Source organism: Lotus japonicus, chromosome 1 (assembly GCF_012489685.1).
Source record: "Lotus japonicus ecotype B-129 chromosome 1, LjGifu_v1.2".
NCBI classification, from domain to species: domain Eukaryota; kingdom Viridiplantae; phylum Streptophyta; class Magnoliopsida; order Fabales; family Fabaceae; genus Lotus; species Lotus japonicus.
In genome coordinates, this window is record NC_080041.1 from 132,942,563 (window position 1) to 132,964,478 (window position 21,916).

The 21,916-nt window shown below is 34.8% G+C and overlaps 3 protein-coding genes across 3 annotated transcripts; 2 read left to right on the plus strand and 1 right to left on the minus strand.

The window, feature by feature from the left end:
- Positions 1-606: 606 nt before the first annotated feature.
- Positions 607-2,685, minus strand: LOC130731009 (short-chain dehydrogenase reductase 3b-like). The gene is made up of 2 exons (XM_057583187.1): positions 1,769-2,685; positions 607-1,513 (listed from the first exon to the last, which is right to left on the minus strand). The coding sequence occupies exons 1-2, from the start codon at positions 1,780-1,782 to the stop codon at positions 703-705; spliced, it is 825 nt and encodes a 274-aa protein (XP_057439170.1). The 5' UTR covers positions 1,783-2,685; the 3' UTR covers positions 607-702.
- Positions 2,686-11,268: 8,583 nt separating this feature from the next.
- LOC130731010 (glycogen synthase kinase-3 homolog MsK-3) lies at positions 11,269-15,188 on the plus strand. Its single transcript, XM_057583188.1, has 13 exons — positions 11,269-11,453; positions 11,602-11,792; positions 11,902-11,994; positions 12,106-12,165; positions 12,370-12,642; positions 12,752-12,826; positions 13,120-13,176; positions 13,267-13,407; positions 13,498-13,548; positions 14,078-14,173; positions 14,257-14,340; positions 14,639-14,741; positions 14,835-15,188. The coding sequence occupies exons 2-13, from the start codon at positions 11,676-11,678 to the stop codon at positions 14,915-14,917; spliced, it is 1,233 nt and encodes a 410-aa protein (XP_057439171.1). The 5' UTR covers positions 11,269-11,453; positions 11,602-11,675; the 3' UTR covers positions 14,918-15,188.
- Positions 15,189-16,608: 1,420 nt separating this feature from the next.
- Positions 16,609-19,671, plus strand: LOC130731011 (polygalacturonase At1g48100). The gene is made up of 6 exons (XM_057583189.1): positions 16,609-17,282; positions 17,727-17,894; positions 17,979-18,023; positions 18,125-18,332; positions 18,405-18,486; positions 18,777-19,671. Exons 1-6 carry the CDS (start codon positions 16,908-16,910, stop codon positions 19,276-19,278), a joined length of 1,380 nt encoding a protein of 459 aa, XP_057439172.1. The 5' UTR covers positions 16,609-16,907; the 3' UTR covers positions 19,279-19,671.
- The last annotated feature ends 2,245 nt before the right edge of the window (positions 19,672-21,916 follow it).

The following is a 21,916-nucleotide window of genomic DNA, read 5'->3' on the forward strand; positions in this document are numbered from 1 at the left end:
CAATGTTTAGACAGTTGTGAAAAATTTCGGTGAAATTAAAATCACAAACAAAGAGATAGAAGATCTATTCTTAGTTTTTTGGACTGTCTATCATACTTTTGATCTCACTACTGTAAAATGAATTATCATTTAGTTTCGATGTAAATGGTATAACACAATAGAATTATAAATAAAAACAACAACATTAGCTGAGATATTTCATTAAGTGAATGGTCAATCTCATCCTTAAAATTGTAAGTATTAGATAAGTCATAAGTTAGTTCATAAAAGAAAAAAAATACCCGTGCGATCTCTAACTGTGTCAAATCATGATCAATTTGACCATATAAATTAACTTGATTGACAAATGACAATCAAGATCTATTGAGATATTTCATTTGTCCGGAGGTAACTTGCGTGTATATTCACTCAATTTCATTTTTATATATGTAGTGGGGGAGGGGAACACAAGGGGGACAAAAACAGAGTTTTGGGGAGTAGTACTGAAACAATTGTTCATACGAAATTGAAACCCAAGAAAATGAAAGTGTAGAAAGAACATGTTCTTTATGATTGATTTGGGAAAACACAAAAATAGAAGAGTACATTGCAATACAATTAATAATAGAGTGCAAAGTAACAAGATTTAATGCATGATGCATGGCATCAAATCAAAATTCTCAGGTTCAAGAAGAAGGAAATTAAAATGTAATGTCAAAATCATCATGCAGCATCTACATTATGGTAATAATAAGGTGTGGTAGAAGAAGAAGAACTGTGATTAACCACAGAGAAGCCACCATCAACCACCAAGTTATGACCACTGATGTAAACAGCTTCATCAGAAGCAAGAAACAAAGCAGCTTCCGCCACATGCCGAGCCTTCAACACAACACCCTTGAGATTAGCCTGGTCACAACTATTCGCCTCAACCTGATGTGGCTCAAGATTGAAAGCTCTGCAAGCCAGTGGCGTCGCGACGCCGAAAGGGGAAATGCAGTTAACCCTGATACCATAACCACCAAGCTCACCGCACGCGGATCTCACCAGCCCCAAAAGCGCGTGTTTTGAGGCGGTGTAACCATGAGGGCCAGCTCCCCCGACGCACGCTGCCACGCTCGTCGTGCATATGATGGATCCTCTTATGTTTTTCTCCACCATGGCCCGAGCGCAATGTTTGATGGTTGCGGCTGCACCACCAACATTGGTCGCCATGGTGTTCTCGAACTCGTTCAGATCGAGTTCGAGGATTCCCGATAAGGAGCCTATGACTCCAGCATTGCTGAAAAGCACGTCCAAGCGACCGTGTTTTTCCAAGGTGAAATTCACTGTTTCCTTAACTTGTTCTTCATCTCTCACATCGCAGTGGTGGTATGTGACTTTTTCAGAGCCTATTGAAGCTGCAACTTGAACACCTAGTTCATCTTGAACATCAGCTGCTACAACAATTGCTCCATTTTCTACAAACAGCTTCACTGTCTCTTCCCCAATTCCACTAGCTGCACCAGTGATTAGAGCCACCTTTCCCTCCAATCTGCAAATTCATTATATGAATTAGATTAACAGTACATAATCAAAATTGAGCATAGAAGTATATACAAATCAGATTAACAAACTATAAGCATACATATAGCTTAAATACACGATGAGATATTATAAAGCCACAGAATGACCTTGTTGCCATGATACACGACTAAGATTCAACCCCTTGTGGCTTTGAAAAAAATATGTAAGCAGAAAAATAACTAAAATGCAGAGGCTGAGTGAGATACAGATCTAAGAGCAGTACCTTTTCTTCAGCATCGGATGAGAATGATGATTCAATGTTTGCTTGACGAGATCACCCCAAAACCTGGAACTAAAGCTCTAAGACTTTACTACCTTTATATTGAAAAATGTATCCCCCAATTAATAATAGCCTATATTATAAGGTGTTGTTGGGATTTGGGTTTGACACCCCACCTATTGGGTTTGGCACCCCACTTTATTCAATACGGGAATTAAATTTTCGTTTTCAAAACGGAATTTAAAATCCCGATTTTTTTTTATATGTAATGAATGGTTGAAAATGTGCCACATATGCTAAAACACATAACGGTTTTTTAATTCTCGTTTTTTTCGTATTAAAATCGGAATTTTAATTCCCGTTTTTAATAAAGTGGGGTGCGAAACCCAATAGATGGGGTGTCAAACCTAATTCCCGGTGTTGTAGAGGGCAAAGCTCCAGAAATATGACGGCTAACTAACTCCTGCAAGCAGGGTTATTAAACTCGGCTCGAACCGGCCGGTTCGAGTCGAGCAACGGATCGGGCATGCAATCAACTCGTTTTGAACCGGCCGGGTCGGTGTAAAAACCGGCGACCCGGAGCTACGGGTTGACCAGTAATTAAGAAAAACGCTTCTCTTGCCAAAACTTGTTTGTCAATGATGTTTCACTTGGTGTCATCATCAGAGAACAGAGAGGTGATCTCAAGAAGATTTGTGGAACTGGGTTTGGTTTCACTCTTATTGGAGGTTCTAGCTCAGCGGCGAACCTTTTTATGAGAGATGAAAGGGTCACTTGAACAACACAAAGGTAGCAATACTTTGAAATGAGAGATGAAACCTTCCGTAGAGAGAAAAATAGACAAGGAAGAACCAAGTATTTCATCTTATGTAACACAAATCTGAATAATAAAAATAGACAAGAATCCTTCCTTGTGTGTCAAATTAAAGAAAACTGAAAAAGAAAGAAAGTGGAGGCTACACAGGGACACTGACGGCGCAAGGATGAATACTTGAAGATAGAGATTAGGGTTAATTTATTAACATAGTATAATAATAATAATGGTCTTTTTTGTCAAAAAATAATATTCTGGACTGTGTATTCCTACTTGGGCTAGTGTGCCACATTGACCCACTAAAAAGAAGACCATATATCTATTTATAATAGTTTCGCGTTTTTTTCTAAAATTAATAAGTTACAATAATATATAATATATTTATACAAAATAAAATATTTACGTCAAGTTAGTTTTTCGATGAATGATTACATAAGTTAGTTACAGTCAATTAAAATATAATCAGTATTAGTTTATGTAATAACTATTGTATGATTTAATTGTAACACTATCAAAATAATATATAAATAAAATTCAATAACTAAAGCTATTTATTTAATATTCAAAAACCGATTTTGTTTGATGATGTTTAAAACTTATTTCAATTATTTGTGAGATGTGATATTTTGTTGTGGTAAAACATTCCTTATTACTTTTGTGTGTATGAAATTTGTGACATTTTGTTGTGGTATTATGATATTTTTTAAAAAATTTTAGTGCCAACCGAGTCAAACGGTTCAACTAGTGACCCAGTGGTCAGACCAATGACTCATTGACTCAGTGCTCGGACCGAGTCGATCATCGAGTCGAGTTTAATAACACTACCTGCCAGTGTTCTTGATAACATCATTATGCATTAACGATGTGTATTATTGATTTGGAAGTATCCTATATTTCTTATAGTAACTGTTCAATCTAATTGAGATTAATTGATTAATGATCCTTTTATATTGTTTTCTTTCTTCGGCGTGATGCATTTCATACATGAATGAATCTACATAATCATATTATAATATGAACTGTGGTTGAAGAAATTAATTTGATTATGCATTCATTATTTTCCACGTTTCCAACTAGGCGAATAGCATATAAAATTCGTTACACCGTTTCAATCACATGGCCTTCATTATGCTTTTAATGTACAGTTGAAATCCAACTCGTACGACCTACATAATAGTGTTTACTTTTTTTTTTTTATTCAATCATACAATATAAGTGTGCATAATAAATGTTGACGACCAACAAAGAAATGAGAAGAAATAAAAAATACATGATATATGTAATATGTAATGTGATGTGATCGAATGAGAGGAATAGATTAAAAATAAAGTGTCCTGAGCTGTATGGATTATTTGTGGGGTACTGGTAGGTATCAGTGGATTTGTTTTTAGTTTTATGATCAAAAATTAAAATTGATCAAAAAGCTGGATGATCTTTTTTTTTCATTTTTCTCAAAAAGAGATCATCTACTCTATATTGTTTTTGTTTTTTTCAATCTACCCTATGTTGTTTGGTCTCTCACTTTTTGCGAAGGAATGTAATATATTTTTGGGGCAAGATGTGAAGGAATTGACCTTTTTTTGTCCAAATGAAGGAATTGATTGAAGGGCCCAAAAGAGCAATCAGTTACATTGTTGGGTCTCGGCCAAGTCCAGTAGTCCACAATTAACTTAGAAGGCCCGATGCAGAAGTGGAAATTGCACAAGTGACAAGTGGTTCGGCCCTTACAGTGAATGCTGCTCATGCAAGAATGTATTTTAACTTGAAATATGAAATATGAATGATGCACACATGTTGGTAATGGTATGTCATGTGTTGAAATTTAAATTTTTTATTTTTTATTAGGACGCTAAAGATTGAATTTTATATCATGTAATCATGGGGACCCTGATACCGTGTCTTCAAACAATGATCTCAATAACACTAGAAAAAGTTTAAAATACTATGGGCATGTTTGATTGTGTTTTCAGTTTTCTTGTTTTCAAAACAGTTTTGCAGAAGAATTTTTAAAAACTATTTTTGAGAACAATATAATAAAAAAACTTGTTTGGTAATTTAATTTTGAAACAGTTTTGAAAATAAAAAAACAATAAAACATGTTTGATAAAATTGTTTTTAAAACATGTTTTAGGAACAAAAGAATAGAAAACTCGTTTGGTTGCATCCTTATTGAAAAAATCATTGACATGAATTCATTTGATTAAGCTAATTTTCATTATATGATTTATGGTACTTTTCTTCATATATATTTATTTAACTTTTGTTCTAAAAAATATCTGGATGTTTTTATTAGTAATATTCATCGTCAAAAAAATTTCATAACATTTTCTTGATATACTTTTATTCGTTTTTTTTTTGTTACATACTTTTATCCATTTATGAAAAATAACTGTGAAAAAATTGTTAAAAGTGAATGTAAAGAATGGCAAAGAAACCATAAACCTTTAAAATGAGTATAATAACGTATATCACCAATCGTAAAATAATACTTATTCGTTGCCATTCCCATTCTTCCTTCATCGAATAACACTGAATGTAGGGATCCCTTGTTCTTAAAATTGTCCATACATTCTATGAATGTTTGACTGCACTCTTGCCTTTGGTAGTCATCTGCATAACACTACCATTAGTAAGCACTGGGCCGTGTATAGAGATTTCGGGGCCTAAGGCGAAATTGTTTAAGTAATTTTGTTTTGACAAGAATCTTAAAAAGACTTAATACATCATATATGATCAATTTTTATATTATCTCTATTTTTTTAAGCTCGAAATCATTTACCAAAGTTTTACATTGCAAAATAAACAAAATATTGTTAGCAATAGAACCTGGAACGGAATGAATGAAACAATGAGAGATGTTGCAACACTTTGATATCAAATATCCTCTTTGACAATTCACTTTAACGTAGAAAAATTAATATTTTCTTTTAAGAGAAGAAACAATGAGTGAAGAGCAAACTTGCACAATACTATAAATATATAATTAATAAAAAAACTATGAGTAACACTAATTAATTTTTTTAGTTATGAGAATGTAAAAATAACGGATATTTCAGTGTTTTAAAAAATGTAAATTTGCTAATGTAAAACACTACTAGTCTACTACTAATAATAATTATTAAAGTTGCATTTCGCACATTGCACTTATAAGTTATCACGTTGCAATTTATATTATTTAATTTTTCATTATTTCGTTACCTCTCTCAAATTTTGATAGTATGTCTTATGTATTAAAAAAAATTGGGGGCCTAAATTTTTTTGGGGGGCTTAGGCCATTGCCTTTTTGGCCTAAGGCAATACACGGCTGTCAGCACTCACTAACATGTCCTCAGTTCCTATTTACGAAGCATATTCTTTGAGTGAAGGAGAAGGGATGCAATAAGGACATAATCAAGCCAATTATATAAGCTGGCAATGATGCTCTGTAACCAAACTATCATATTCAGATGAAGACATAGAGTAATTAGATGAAGGGTCTATTTATGTACATAAACTTTGTTGTAAACACTAACACATATATACATGTCAGAAGTAACCAAGTGAAAAATCCTTATCACTTATCAGCCAACTACCATCTTTATTTTATAGTAGTTCAAGACTTTGAACTGAAAAAGATTCCCTTAGGGCCTTTACTCAACTGCTCTTGAATAATGATTTAGTGCATATATGATACTGCTAACACCTTTAATGCAGTTTCTCACCCTTCTAATGTCCCTCACCAGTTACAATTCTCAGTTTCTGTCCCTTCTAATGTCCCTCCCCAGTACAAAGAGAGAAATCAAGTAAAGAAAAGAAGTACAAGATGTCAGCAGAAGTAAACAAACCAACTGTTGTACACAAAAGACTGAAAAATAGACAAACAAAGAAGAAAATTGCTAACAGGTTCCCATTGCTAATTGCATCAGACATAACGTCAATGCTTCAGCAACCTGTTAGTCCAGACAAGAAGCAAATTCTCCTCCCCTTATATTTTCCTCTTCAACACTAACCCATGTACTTCATACAATAGAGGCCCCATCAAAACAGCAACATCCACAAAGGTTCCATGTGCACAATCTACACAAAATCAGTCCACCATATTCTGAATATGCCAGTTACAGAGAATGAATGCACGCTACTGGGTTGGACTTCCATTCAAAGAAAGAATTGTAGAAACCACCCAATTTAACTCTCGCCCAATTCCATGATCACAATTGAATCAGCTCCAAAATCTGTACCTGATCCAACTCGCCATTCTATATAATTTCATTTCGTACTACCAAATGCAAGCAAACCAGATTATTATTTCCCCCCTCCTCTACACACCTTGTTTTTGCCTTGGCAAGGGAATTGCAGAAAATGCTCACGGAAGAGAGCCCCAACCAAAGGTTGCGCCACTGGACATAGAAGCAGCATATGAAGGCTCGTCTCTTCCACCCGTTTTAAGAAGGGACATAGTGCATCCTCAGGATTCTGAATAACATGCCGATTATCCTTGATTTGGATTCGGAGAGCGGTACGTCGTGTTCAGAATTGGGAGTGTCACATAGGGGAATTGAGTTTGGTACCCCACCCCTTAGGCTTTGTACCCCACTTTATTAAATGCGGAATTTAAAGTTCCGTATCAATACGGAAAATAAAATTCCGTATCTGTTTTAGTATATAATGAGTGGTTGAAAATGTGACACGCATGCTTAAATACAGTACGGAATTTTAAGTTCCGTATTCAATAGGGAGAATACAGAATTTTAAATTCCGTATTTGATAAAGTGGGGTGCCAAGCCCCATAGGTGGGGTGTCAAACCCAACTCCCGTCAGATAGGGCTAAGAGGAAAATGGTAATGTTGAAACCATTATTTCTTTAGTTGCTGTTATTTACAATCGTGCCATTAATGAGGGGAAAGGAAACAAGTTGTTCTCCGTGTTTTTCCATGATGCTGAAACAGAATTGCAAAATAGAAAACAAAAACAATTTTTTTCTGTTATGATTTTTTTGTTTTAAAAACAATAAATGAGGAAACAGTTTTTAAATTAATTTTTTGAAAACAGCTTAATCAAACAAGTTTTTTTGTTTTTTAGTTTTATAAAACAGAAAACTGTTTTTAAAAACAGAAATCAAACACACCCTATGTTATTCACATTTTTCTTTATTAATAGAAATCAATTTTCTCATCGTTAATGAATAGTGACATAAATCTGCATCATATTTATTATGGAAGTATTTTACTCATCATACTTTTAAATGGAATTACGAAGTAAAATTATCATAATCGTAGGTGATTTAATAATATTTTAATATGTATAGACTGAAATTTTGTAGGTATTAAAATATTACCAATCATATGAAGGTAAGAGTGATTTTACTCCATAGCCTATTTACCTATTTAGCCAAGCCATTTTTTCCAAAATAAGACAGGCCCTTTTTAAGAGCAATGATTCATAGACCATTAAATAGTTTAACTACTTTCGAACACTTTTTTTATTTTCTCTATTTCTTTCTTGCAACCATATCACATCATATATCACAATTATCATTTATCTCTTCATATCTCTCTAGTAGTCTACATTCTTTGTAGGGATGAACATGGGTCAGGTAGATCCAATGAACTCATCCAACCCAATCCGATCCAATAGAAAAAAATGCGGGTTGGATCAGGTAATCGGGTTAATCAGATGGATTTTACTACAACCCAGCCAAGTTCGGATCGGATTGTATTTGTAGTTATTTGTCATATTTGAACTTAGAGTATTTGTTCGTAGTTATTTGTTACATGTCTGTATATATTATTTGGCATGTTGGAGACATCTAATTTCTAAGTGTCATGGCATGACATTTAGTGTTGCTTTTCACTTTTTAGGTACTATTTATGTTAGATTGTTTAATGTCATTTGATAATGAAATTTTATGTTTTTATGATATTTGGTTATATGTCATTTATGTGATATTATTTCATGCTATTTGATATAACATTTTGTGTCATTTTCATGCTATTTAGTATTATATCATATTTAGTATTTTTTATAACTTTTTATGAATTTATAATAGAGTTTAATGGAGGTGCACTGACAGTGTAAACCCACTTTACACAGACATCCAATAGCATTTCTGCTTTTTGCCACGTCAGTATAATATTTTTAAATAATTTCTTTTAATTAAAAATAGGGGAAAACAGAACCCATTCACCCTGTTCCTTGAATCGGGGAGTTGGGTTTGGCACCCCACCTATGGGGCTTGGCACCCCACTTTATCAAATACGGAATTTAAAGTTCCGTATTCTCCATATTGAATACGGAACTTAAAATTCCGTACTGTATTTAAGCATGCGTGTCACATTTTCAACCACTCATTATATACTAAAACAGATACGGAATTTTATTTTCCGTATTGATACGGAAATTTAAATTCCGTATCTATTTTAGTGGGGTGCAAAGCCTAAGGGGTGGGGCTCCAAACCCAACTCCCCTTGAATCGCCGTGAAATTCACTGGATGAAACATAGAAACCCCATCAAATATCATCACTGTGATGCCTTTAAATCTATTAATCTATGCTTCGCTGACCCAGATCTTATGATTACTCAACCCTCACCATTGCAGGATCACAATCATCATTGTTGTTCCAGCCCCCAAGCTTGAGTCACCGCCGCTCAAACCACAACTAGAGCCATCGCGCACCGCCACTGGGCCTCTCGATCAGACCGTAGTGAAACCAACGAGTGCACCGCACCACCGCCAGCGTCGTTGTGCCACCACCCCCAACATGGAATGGATGTGAGGAGAGCAGATCTCATGGAAAAGGGCAAATTGGAGGAGACAAGAGAAGGCAGAGAGTGGAAAATGAAATTTAGAGACTCCACACTCCATAGGTTCACAAAGGTGAATTGAAAAAGGAACATCATTGGATGTGTAGCAGCCTCTGCACAATGGGAAACCATGGGGTGGAGGGGTGGAGGTTTCACGCAGAAGTGAAACATTGCAGTGCTGCACAACGCAATGGTTGAGGGGAGTTTTTTAGTTTTTAATTAAATTAAATAAAATTACTTAAAAATATTAATCTGACGTGGCAAAAAGCAAGAATACTATTGGATGTCTGTGTAAAGTGGGTTTACACTGTCATTGCATTCCCATTAAACTCTTTATAATAATATTTGCAAGATTTTTTAATATTTCAGATATATTATTATTTTAACATAGTGAATCAATTAATCCATTCAACCCAAACCGAACTTCGTCGGGTTGGTTCGGATCGGGTCCGAAGAAGAAATTCGTGAAATTCAACCCAACCCAGACAATTTTGATCGGTTCGCGCGGATTTTATTTTGACCAAAATCCATCAAACCAACCCATGTGCACCCCTAATTCTTTGGATGTTCATCAATTTTTTTTCATTTTCAAACACATATGGTAAGGAAATTTTTTTTGCCACCTGTACTATAGTTGCATCTGTGGGAATCGATGATTAAAGAAATATTATAACTCAGTTTCCAATGTTAGCCATGCTTACCCAACCAAATTGCTTATTCCAACGCCTGATTAAATAATTTGCTTTGCTCCCTCTGTAGGAGAAGGCGTGGACCATATAGCACCTTCCACATTGAGAAACAATTATTGAAGCAAATTGAAATTATATACATATCAAGCATAATGACTACTAACTAACTACCATAATTTGACATCTACCCAAACAAAATTATTTCCATCTTGTCTTAAAACAACCAAACTCATTGTGAAAGGCATAACATTATTTTAACAAATAATTTCAAAAAAACAAAAAACAAAAAACAAATATATATGGATAATTACTACTCCCGCTATCTCATATATAAGTCATTTTTAGAGTTTTTTTAGTCCCAAAATATAAATAATTTTATAAAATCAATGAAATATTTAATATTTTTTTTAAACTTACCCTCATATTTAATATTAAAATAGAATGTAATTTTGAAAAGAAATTAATTTAAAATTGAGAAGTTGATGAGTAATCTAGGAAACTCAATAAAACGTTTTACATATTTAATACTAGCAATTTTTTTTCTTAATCCGAGAGAATTATGTAAAAACGACTTATAAATAGGGACAGAGGAAGTTTCATATTCAATATATATTTTTGCTTTAGAGTATGTTTTTCATCACCGATAAAATTTTCTGATTATGAGTAGTAACATTAAACAGTAAACAAATGACTATAAAATATTCTTAATTTCTATGAATAAAATGTTATGGTTAAAGAATGAAGTGGGTAATCATCACGGCCGCAACTCTACCTCATATTCAAAATATTATGATCTTAATTCTTACCTCAAAGGATAGTTAAATGATGATAAATTTTGATACATTTACCCTTATTTATTTATTTTATCTCATTTTTACCTATTTTTTCTCCTGTCTTATTTTTTTCTATAAAATCACATATTAAATCATTTATTCATGTCTTTTTATATACTCAAAGTGTAAAAGGATTTGGAGTGTGAATAAACATTTTTGCAATAATTATAGCAAAATTGAGGTCTTGTGGGTGTTATTAATTTTTGCATCATATAAACAAAGTTATTAAAGTTGGAAAAATATTTATGTAAAAAATTGAGAAATTAAATGATGTAGATGTGATTTGACTGAGGAGAGTGAGTAGGAGGTTGAATGGTCAAAAAGAAGATAAGAAGAGACTGTTTTGAAGCAGAAAGGAAAAATAATAAAGCAAGACATTGATGTTTGTGTTGACTGCCATCACTCCATAACCAAAACTAAAACCAAAACCAACCATTTTTCAATTATTTCCATTTGTCCCAATCTTCTTCTTCCTCTTCCTTTGTCTCTTCTTTCCCATTCTCATTTCACTTCAACTTCTTCTAGATCCAAATCCAATCCTGTTCCTCCTTCACAATCAGTTACTGCATCTGTGAGTTTCTCTCTCTTCTCAATGCTTGTTTTTCTCTATTTTAAAGCTAAGATTTTTATGCTTTTTTCTTCTCAGATTTCAGATTCAGTTTTTTTTTTTGGACTTGATTTTCAGGCAATTTGATGCAATTTTTGACCTTTTTGTGCAGTTATCAATTTTGAATCAACTTGGTTGCTAGAACATTAACAATTTATAAGTAAAGTTTATTCCTTTTCTGAGTTGATGGCATCAGGGGTTGTGCCACCTGCTTCTGGATTCACAGATATGAACACAAGTTCAGTTGTTGGGGTTGAAAGGTTGCCCCATGAATTGAATGTCATGAAAATCAGGGATGACAAGGTCAACAACTTTTACCCCACTTTGCTTTTTCTTTCTTTGTTTCTTTTCATTCTATTGAATGTATATGAAGTCTATTTATTTATGTTAATACTTGCTGAACATAATGCAGGAAATGGAAGCCACTGTGGTAGATGGAACTGGAACAGAAACTGGACATATAATTGTCACTACCATTGGTGGTAAAAATGGCCAGCCTAAACAGGTTTGTGTCTCATTTCTGGTTTCTGGTTTCTGGTTTCTTGTTAGTTGCTACTGATAGTTGGACACCTATATAGTCTATGAACTTTATATATGTTTGATGTTTCAATTTTAGACAATAAGCTACATGGCTGAGCGTGTTGTTGGAAATGGGTCCTTTGGGGTAGTTTTCCAGGTTAGTCCTTTTGTAATGCTCCTTTTAGCCAACTTTAAATGCATGTTTGGAAACTCTCTTGCCATTGATTATGAAATGGAAGGTTTCAGAATTGATTTTGATGTAAGAGAATCGGATCTGAACATGCTATAAATTGGTTTTTGGTTAGTTTTGAAGTTTTGCTGTATGCTCATGGTTATTTGTTGTTATTTTTCAATTGTGCAGGCAAAGTGCTTGGAGACTGGTGAAACTGTGGCAATTAAGAAGGTTCTTCAAGATAAGAGATACAAGAACCGTGAATTGCAAACCATGCGCCTTCTGGACCACCCTAATGTTGTATCTTTGAAGCATTGTTTCTTTTCTACAACTGAAAAGGATGAACTATATCTCAATCTTGTGCTTGAATACGTTCCTGAGACTGTCAATCGGGTCATCAGACACTACAACAAAATGAATCAAAGAATGCCATTGATATATGTCAAACTTTATTCTTACCAGGTATATCTATGCACTGTATTTCTTCCTTAAAGTTTTCTTCTTCTTGTAAGCTTTAAATAGATGTATCTCTTTGTTGGTTCTCATTATCCCTTCTCGTTCTTAATTGCAGATTTTGAGAGCACTTGCTTATATTCACAACAGCATTGGAGTGTGTCACAGGGATATAAAACCTCAAAATTTACTGGTATATATTCACACAGTACCTTTTATCATTTGGTTATCGTATTTGTGTGTCACCAGCTGAATTGAACTTGAATATCGATATAATGTCTGTGCTGTTTTATTTGGATACAATTTGTGCTGTTAAGTCTGTTTTTTATTTTTTGAAAATTTATGAACCTGCAAAACCTTCAGAAGATGTTTCAAATGAATATTTGAAAGTTTAAGTTTGAGCATTTATAAATTGTTGCCTTACATTCCCTTTACGATGGAGAAAGAGTGATTTTTGGTTCTATCTTCTGGATGTTGTCATAACAGGTCAATCCTCACACCCACCAGTTGAAGATATGTGACTTTGGAAGTGCTAAAGTCTTGGTTCGTTTATTCTTAACCTGAAAATCCCATTGTCCGTTTTCAATGACTGTCTAATGTTTTATATGACCATATGCTGCTCATGTTTTACAGGTTAAAGGTGAGCCGAACATATCTTACATCTGCTCTAGGTACTATAGAGCTCCTGAGCTTATATTTGGTGCAACGGAGTACACCACAGCCATTGACATCTGGTCAGCTGGTTGTGTACTTGGTGAACTGTTGCTTGGCCAGGTAGATATCTAGCTTTCTCAAGTATGTATTCTAGTACATCTAAAATTCACAGATGTATAGAAACTAATAATCAATTTTTGTTTCTGCCAGCCGCTTTTTCCTGGTGAGAGTGGAGTAGACCAGCTTGTGGAAATTATCAAGGTATGATATGTTTTAGATTAATACAAGTTTAGACTGTAAGATTCAGGCATTCTGATAAGTGCTGGTTTTCTCTGGATGGTCCCTCTTAGAATTATAGGGCCTAACCCGAATTATAAGATGTATCAGAACATATTCTAGATCCGTTTGTTGGACCATGCAAAAATAGGCCACCCACAAATGTCCAATCCTGTAAGATTCATGCTCTAGATGTCCATCCTTGAACGTGAGTGGTGTATTAGGGATCCACACATCGACTACAGATATGACCAAATTAGACATGACATAGGGTTGAGTAATTCTCATCTGTCACCCCTGAGCTAACTTTTTGGGACAGAGCTAAGCCTAACTGGAACTTTTAGAGTCTGAACTTTGAAGTTTGAACAAGCACCCTGTGCAGGCATAAGTGACTATGTGACCTTGTAACTAGCTTAAGTATATCATTACAAAGTGTCCTTGTTTCTTCTTTCTGTCTTGTTGAATGGTACATTTAGTTACATTACCTCTGAAGATTATTGGGATTGGCTTGCAGGTTTTAGGTACCCCAACAAGGGAAGAAATCAAGTGTATGAATCCTAATTACACAGAGTTTAAGTTTCCTCAAATTAAAGCTCATCCATGGCATAAGGTATAGTAATATTTCTTTTTTGTCTTTTTAGTTCCTAACTTCTTATACCATATTATATTTATCTGTTTATGGTTCTTTATCAGATCTTTCACAAGCGAATGCCACCTGAGGCTGTGGATCTTGTCTCAAGACTTTTGCAATACTCTCCAAATCTTCGAAGCACAGCTGTGAGTACATAATTTCATACAATATAGATTTTACCTTTTAGACAGTTTTGTGCCTGAGCATTATATGGCTGCATTTGCATTACACTATTACTACATAATGCATGTAGTTCCTTATAATTATGTTGTGTTTGATTTTCAAAATTCTACCATGTAGCTTTGGCATATGACATGCCATATATGTCACTAATGCAAATGTAGTTGGCCGAAACTTTCTACTTCACAGCCGAATATGTGGTTAAATATCCATAATTGTTTCCAATTGAACGTTATCTTAAACTACGTTGTTTGTGCCATGTAGTTGGAGGCTCTGGTTCATCCATTCTACGATGAGCTGCGTGAGGCAAATACCCGGTTGCCAAATGGCCGTTTCCTTCCTCCACTATTTAACTTCAAAGCCAATGGTAAAGAACCAATTTCCAGATAACGATTGTGTTATTACTTGTTGTAATCTCTCAAAGTTCTCAGTTAATGATGTTTCTGAAAATCTGATGCAGAGCTTAAAGGAGTAGCAGCTGAGATGCTTGTGAAGCTGATTCCACCTCATGCAAGAAAGCAGTGTGCCTTGTTTGGGTCATAATGCAGTGTGCCTTATGTTGTTAATATCATATACTTATACTTTCTCCCTCTAAAAGTGTATCTAGTCTATTTCAGGTGGTTAACATGTTAATTTGTTCAACCCCCTCACCACCTTCCAATTTATTATTTTTGTCCCTGCCTGTAGAAAATCTGTTTGAGAAGAAACTTGTGCTTGATTCCTTTGTAGGTTCTGATGGGTTCACACCTTAAAAAGTTTAGCAGGTTGTATTAACTTGAACCATTATTTATTTCAGTGATATACTTGATCTATATATGCAGATATAAAAACGCCAACTGTATCTATTAAGAGTGTATAAAAGCGAGTAGCCTTTATCCCTGAATAATTTCAGAAAAAGGTGCAAACTGAACTAGAAAATGCATTTCATAATGTTCTGTCTAATCATGGTTTATTCGTACAATTGCAAAGGCTCAGTGTGGTTTTGTTATATTTAAGTTGATCTAAAGTACTTTCATGTGGCAGCGCACTAGTCTGAGCTTCAGAAATTATAGATTATAATACAATATAAATCATAGCCTGTGTAATCATGGTTTATTCTGTCTAATTATGGGTAGTTACATATAAATATAAGGGTTAAAGCTGATGTGAAGAATATACGAAATGAGTTTCTGATATGGCAGCGCCCGTGCTGAAATTATAGATTGATAGAATAGATAGTAGATAAACAGAGTCTTTAACTTGTTAATTGTAGAGTTCAATTTTCAAGCATCATTGACGTAAAACAATTTTACACTGATAAGTAATTATGCCACTTAGGACGAAAGGTTTACATTTTTTTAGTTGTAATGTAGATAAAAAATATAATTATCAATGTGACAAATTAATTGGATGCATGTTGAAATAAAATTTACACCAAAAGTGCATCAAACTTATTCTCTTAGTTGTAATTGTACATGTATGTAAGTAAATTTATTCATATATTAGAATAACACAATCTGGGACCAAATTAAAGAGAATGGCAGTTATGGGAAGAACATGGGAGGCTTATCAAGTGCCCACTAACCTGATATCTAGTTATTCCGTTTTGCACTTTTCAGAACAGTCATATTATGCAGACTCCACAGTGTCTAAAGGAAGACCAATACTCATGAAAGTAATTGTCTTTTCCCACTCCAAAAGCTATTAAAATTTGGCTTAAATATGGTGGAGGTCCCTCTAAAATAGGGGTCCTTTGGTTAAGGCCCCTACAAAAGATTTTGGGTGGAATAAGCCCCTAATGTGAAAATAATATATAGTGATAAACCCCTGCCGTGAGGTTCCGTTTAATTTCTGATGATTCTGCAAACGGCGCTGACGTGGTTTATATTTTGTGAAAATTATTCAATTAAAGAGGGTGCCACATAAGTAAATGAGGGTTGAAAAAAATAAAAATAAAATAAAAACCCAAGTACGTTTGGGGATTTTACTTGGGTTTTTTACTTTTGAGTTTTTATTTTTTTATTCTTTTCAACCCTAATTTACTTACGTGGCACCCTAATTATTTTCAAAAAATATAATCCACGTCAGCGCCGTTTGCAGAATCATCAAAAATTAAACGGAACCTCACGGCAGGGACTTATCACTATATATTATTTTCACATTTGGGGCTTATTCCACCCAAAATATTTTGTAGGGGCCTTAACCAAAGGACCCCTATTTTAGAGGGACCTCCAACATATTTAAGCCTTAAAATTTTTGTAACTTGAAGGTGAAACTTTAGCAGACCTTCCACTATGACTTGTTATTGTTATATATTGTAAGTAACCTTGGCTTTTTGATCCTACATGCACTCACGGGCCAAACTCAGTTAAACTTGTTGCAACTTGTGTTTTAGTGCTTCGTAGTGGTAATAACTTGTACTACAAAAGACACACTTGTTTGTTTCTTTCTACTTCCCAAATCTCATGGTGCCTAATTAGTATGTGTTATTTCTTTTCATCTAGTTTTTGGTAGTTATATTACATACCCAATTGGTCTCAATCTGTGGTAGAAGATGTTGAGAATGAAGCATTCCCATATTTTACCTCTAGCATTTTGTATATTTTCCCTTACTTTGTTTCTTTCAGCCCAAGCTAGACATCATTCTCATACAAAGCACAACAAGCACTCGCATTCTCATAAGTCAACTAAAACTTCACCACCTCCCCCACCCCATAACTGCTATAATGCAACTGGCATTTTTGATGTAACAACATTTGGGGCAGTTGGAGATGGAATTGCAGATGATACAGTGTCATTCAAGATGGCATGGGACACTGCATGCCAAAGTGAATTACCAGGTAATGTCATCCTTGTTCCCAAAGGTTTCTCCTTCATCATTCAGTCTACTATCTTCACAGGTCCTTGTCAAGGTGGCATAGTATTCAAGGTAATTTATGTTTTCTGCACCTTTTGGTCCTTAAATTCTTGCATGATTTAAACAAGGGTTTTAATTTGCGGACAAATGTTGGTTGATGTGGCCGCAATTGTGGTCGCCAATTGCGGAGACTCTAAACGGACTCGGATTCCCGGTAGTAAGAGAATCCTGCATTCACTGAAGTCAGGGGTCAGTGACCATTTGATCTGCATTAGACGGCTCTGGTTCAAATTTGTTGATTTTAAGTGCACAACAACCTCTTAAAATCGGAGCCGTCAAATTAAGATAGGAGTCATAGGACGGTCACACACCCATGACTTCATTGAATATAGGATTTCCCTAAATCCAAATTCCTTTAAAACCCTTTACATTGCGGATTGCAATTTAAAACTCCTCTTTAAAGATAAAGCACTAAAACTGAGTAATGGACTTTGCTGACTCAAATACATGGATAAGGTGGAAGGCACTCTTATGCCACCTGATGGACCTGAATCTTGGCCTAAGAATATCAGCAGGCATCAATGGCTGGTTTTTTACAGAATCAATGGAATGTCACTAGAAGGAAGTGGTTTAATAGATGGGAGAGGAGAAAAATGGTGGGACCTTCCATGTAAACCTCACAGGGTACTTATGCTTTGAAATTATAAGATTTTTGTTTTAAACAATTTCGGTTCTTCAGCAAGCCTCTAACCTTGTGACATGCCACAGGGACCTCATTGGACAACGCTCCCTGGACCTTGTGATAGCCCAGTTGTAAGTTTTCAAAGTCTTTCTACAATGTAAATCTTCTATTTGTGTTATTCCGTTATGGTTGAGCATGACTTTCCATACATAATTAATCCTATACGGTGCAGGCCATAAGGTTTTTCATGAGTTCAAACTTGACTGTGCAAGGACTTAGGGTGAAGAACAGCCCCCAGTTCAATTTCAGATTTGATGGCTGCATAAAAGTCCATGTAGAATCAATCTACATAACAGCTCCAAAACTAAGCCCCAATACTGATGGAATTCACATAGAAAATACAAATGATGTGAAAATTTATAACTCTATGATTTCTAATGGTTAGTACTATAAGTTATTCTAATTCTCCCCATCCATTACATCAAAAGGCATAGCTGAATTATCTTTAATAGGTGATGACTGTGTGTCCATTGGATCCGGCTGCTATGATGTTGATATAAAGAACATTACATGCGGACCAGGTCATGGAATTAGGTAACATTTATTTTCGATTGAATGCTCAATTTCGTCCCTGCAAGTGTAAGTGTCAGACATGTTAGTCAATAGAATAAGGAAATACCAGCACTTCATTATAGTATCAAATATCAATCAAGTTAGTCCCAAGGACCGCGCATATATCCTTCTTCTAGGATTTACTTGTCCGATGCTTACACAAGGACAAAATTGAGCATTCACTCTTTATTTTCTTTCAAGAGAAGTTTTAGTCTCTCAACATTTGTTCTAACAATTATTTGTATATCTTGTTAATTAACTAAATCATTCAGCATTGGTAGTCTGGGAATTCACAACTCTCGAGCCTGCGTTTCGAACATTACGGTAAGAGACTCAATGATGAAGGGGACGGATAATGGGGTTAGAATCAAGACATGGCAAGGTGGATCAGGATCAGTATCTGGAGTCAAATTCAGTAACATTCGCATGGTTAATGTGAGAAATCCAATCATAATTGACCAATTCTACTGCATCACTGAGGGTTGCACCAACAAAACCTCCGCAGTGTTTGTATCAAACATCCTTTACACAAACATCAAGGGAACTTATGACGTAAGGAGCTTGCCTATGCGTTTCGCCTGCAGCGACTCTATTCCGTGCACCCACTTAGCACTCTCAGATATTGAACTTCTTCCTGCTGAAGGAGATATAGCGCATGATCCTTTCTGTTGGAATGCTTATGGTGATTTGCAGACACTAACCATTCCACCAGTGTCTTGCTTGATGCAGGGCACTCCTCAGTCCTGGTTAGACCATGACATAAATGGTTGCTGAATGATAACTCACTATGTACATAATAATTAGGGAATCTTATGTTGTGATTGTTGTGGTCTTGTGGAGTTGTGTTTTTTATGCTTCTCCCAAGTTGTGAGCTAGAAAAAGTTGACTTTTTATTGCTTGTATCTTAAGAGTTAAGAGCTGGTTTTTGTATATCCACTTAGTATCTTAATACCTGAGTCTCATCCACCTCATTTGTATCTCCTTTTCTCTCTTTTTGTAACTTCATAATTCTCTGAATCAATTATGACTCATCAGAAGTTACTTACATGTGTCTTTGGATCACCGTTAGTAGAATTGAATTTGGTCAGAATTGATTTTAGTAAAATTGCATATGTTAAATGTGAGTTAAAGTGACATGATTTATGTAAGGATACATTTACCAATAAATGGTAAAAAGTAAGCTTTGGATGACATGATAAATTGAGAATTTATTTTGGTTTCACCGCAGAAGCTACCATCCATTGTTCACTTCAAAATTGATTTTGAGTCCATAATTGATTATGATATGCAGCACTTGAAAGTTTCACTCTCTTCTCTCCATGATGGATTTTACCTTTAGAATCATTGTTCAAGGATTTCTTAACTTGCGTAAATTTCTGTTGCCATTTCTGGTGTACCAATCCTTTTCCCTTAGCCAGGCAAGTCTGATGCTTGATGAATTTGATGTTTCATTTTATTTTATAGAACTTGATGCTTGAACAGAAGCACATAGCTTTTGTCTCCCACAAAAAATATTATAATTTGGTTAAGGATGGATGGATGAGTTTCCTATTCAAATCATGAAGTGGAAGATTCCAATACTCCCTTGGCATTTGTGTCTTTATGACAATTGAGTATAAACAGACAAAAACAATGTATATATAGAGGGATAGGTTTGGAAATCAAAGCTAAAAGAGTGCTGATAATAACATAGTAGCTACTAGCTAGTGAGTAGGAGTGGAGAAACAATTTGCCTTTTCCAGTCATGCCTAATCATGGGTTGGAGTTGAGTGTTGATATATCAACAGGGAAAGTGGACTTAAATAAGTCAAACAAGAAAAAAGTCATGGAGCGACTGCAAAATCCATTTGCTATCCATCAAACACCTATTTTCTTTTTACCAATCTTGTTAAAAGTTACGATAGTTATGAGCACAGAGTGCAAGAGATGAAATGATAAGATGAGAAGAAAAATAAAATTGAAGGAAACTTTTTTGGGTTGTATCTGGCTATCTGCCATTTTCCAAAGCTTAGTAAATTTCAGCTTTTAGGCACATTATGCAGTCATTTCCACTTGTTCTCCTTCTAGTTCACTAATTGTTTGGTTACACAATTAATTGCTTAACATTCTTCCAAATCCAGTTCACTTCCACCATTTTTATTTCATTGTACATGTGTCAATTTTTTTGGTGTAAGATATGTGTTCTCCTTCGGAGGCAATCCTATTCGAGCCGGGGACATCCACATCATGGGGCCAACTCTCCCAGCGAGGTTTTTTTCCATCCACAAGACTTGAACCTGAGACCTTGCTTAAGGGGAATCAAACATTTACCACTTGAACCAACCACCCGTTGGTGTACATGTGTAAATTTCATTGTACATAAGTATATTTTTTGGAATAAAACAAGTTATGCAGTGGTCAAGGAACCACTTTTTCCAAGGCCTCTGTTTTGACTTCTGGGTCTCCCTAACTCTGGATATTTGGTAGGTCCTTTAATATTTTTGGTCAAATAGGTCCTTTTTTGTTTTGTGGGGCAAAAATTGGTCCATTTGAACCAATGCCATGATAGGTCCTTTAACACTGATAAAATTTGTCCTAGACCAAAAACAAGAAGATAGTTGTTCCATTTTTTGGGGTCAAATGATAGATACTTATCCTTTTTTTGGGTGGAATACTTGTTCTGAAATGAATTAGAATCCAGGGTTTCTATGGGCCAAGCTATGTGATACACAGTAAAGTGGGTAGGATTATGGGAGTCTTCACTATGGGCCTACTCATTGCAAATGGCCCACATTGATCCAATGAACCTGTTTGGCTTACTTCCATGTCTCCCTAGATATGTAATTTTAGATTTTTAATTTAAGCATCATCTGATAAAAAACAAAGTCTCTTTTGAAGAGAAATGATAGAGCACTTAACTAACACTTTTTTTCTTTCAAATGCTCTGTTTTTTTTAATAACTAAAATTTATGTGAGATTCACTAGATTATGCACCCCTCCTAGTTTGATGGGAGTGATTTGAAGAAACAATTATATAGGAGAGCTAATCATTTCAATCACAAAGAGGTAATATTCCTGATAATAAAAGAATAAAAAAATTAGGGATTAAATTGTTATAAAATATTACTCCCTCTGTTCCAGAAAGTTTGTTGTTTTGGACCATCTTTCAATATTCTAAAATGTTTGTTGTTTTAGAAAACCAATGCATTTTTTGCTAATTTTTTTCACATATACCCTCATTTAATACATTTTCTCTCACTTATCACCTTTTATATTAACCAACCACAACTCTTCTCTATTAATCACATTTTTCTCTATCTAAGTATAATTTAATAGTTGCACATCATACTAGTAAAATTAAATAAGGGCAATCTAGTTAAATTATACTATCAATAATTGTTTTCTTAGTCTTTATGCCACAACCTTAAACTAC

Coding starts and splice junctions, on each gene's coding strand:
- LOC130731010 (XM_057583188.1), top strand. CDS start 11,676: ATGGCATCAGGGGTTGTGCCACCTGCTTCTGGATTCACAGATATGAAC. Junction 13,177..13,266: donor TTGGAAGTGCTAAAGTCTTG/GTTCGTTTATTC, acceptor CATGTTTTACAG/GTTAAAGGTGAGCCGAACAT. Junction 14,341..14,638: donor CAAATCTTCGAAGCACAGCT/GTGAGTACATAA, acceptor TGTGCCATGTAG/TTGGAGGCTCTGGTTCATCC.
- LOC130731011 (XM_057583189.1), top strand. CDS start 16,908: ATGTTGAGAATGAAGCATTCCCATATTTTACCTCTAGCATTTTGTATA. Junction 17,283..17,726: donor AAGGTGGCATAGTATTCAAG/GTAATTTATGTT, acceptor TACATGGATAAG/GTGGAAGGCACTCTTATGCC. Junction 18,333..18,404: donor TAACTCTATGATTTCTAATG/GTTAGTACTATA, acceptor TATCTTTAATAG/GTGATGACTGTGTGTCCATT.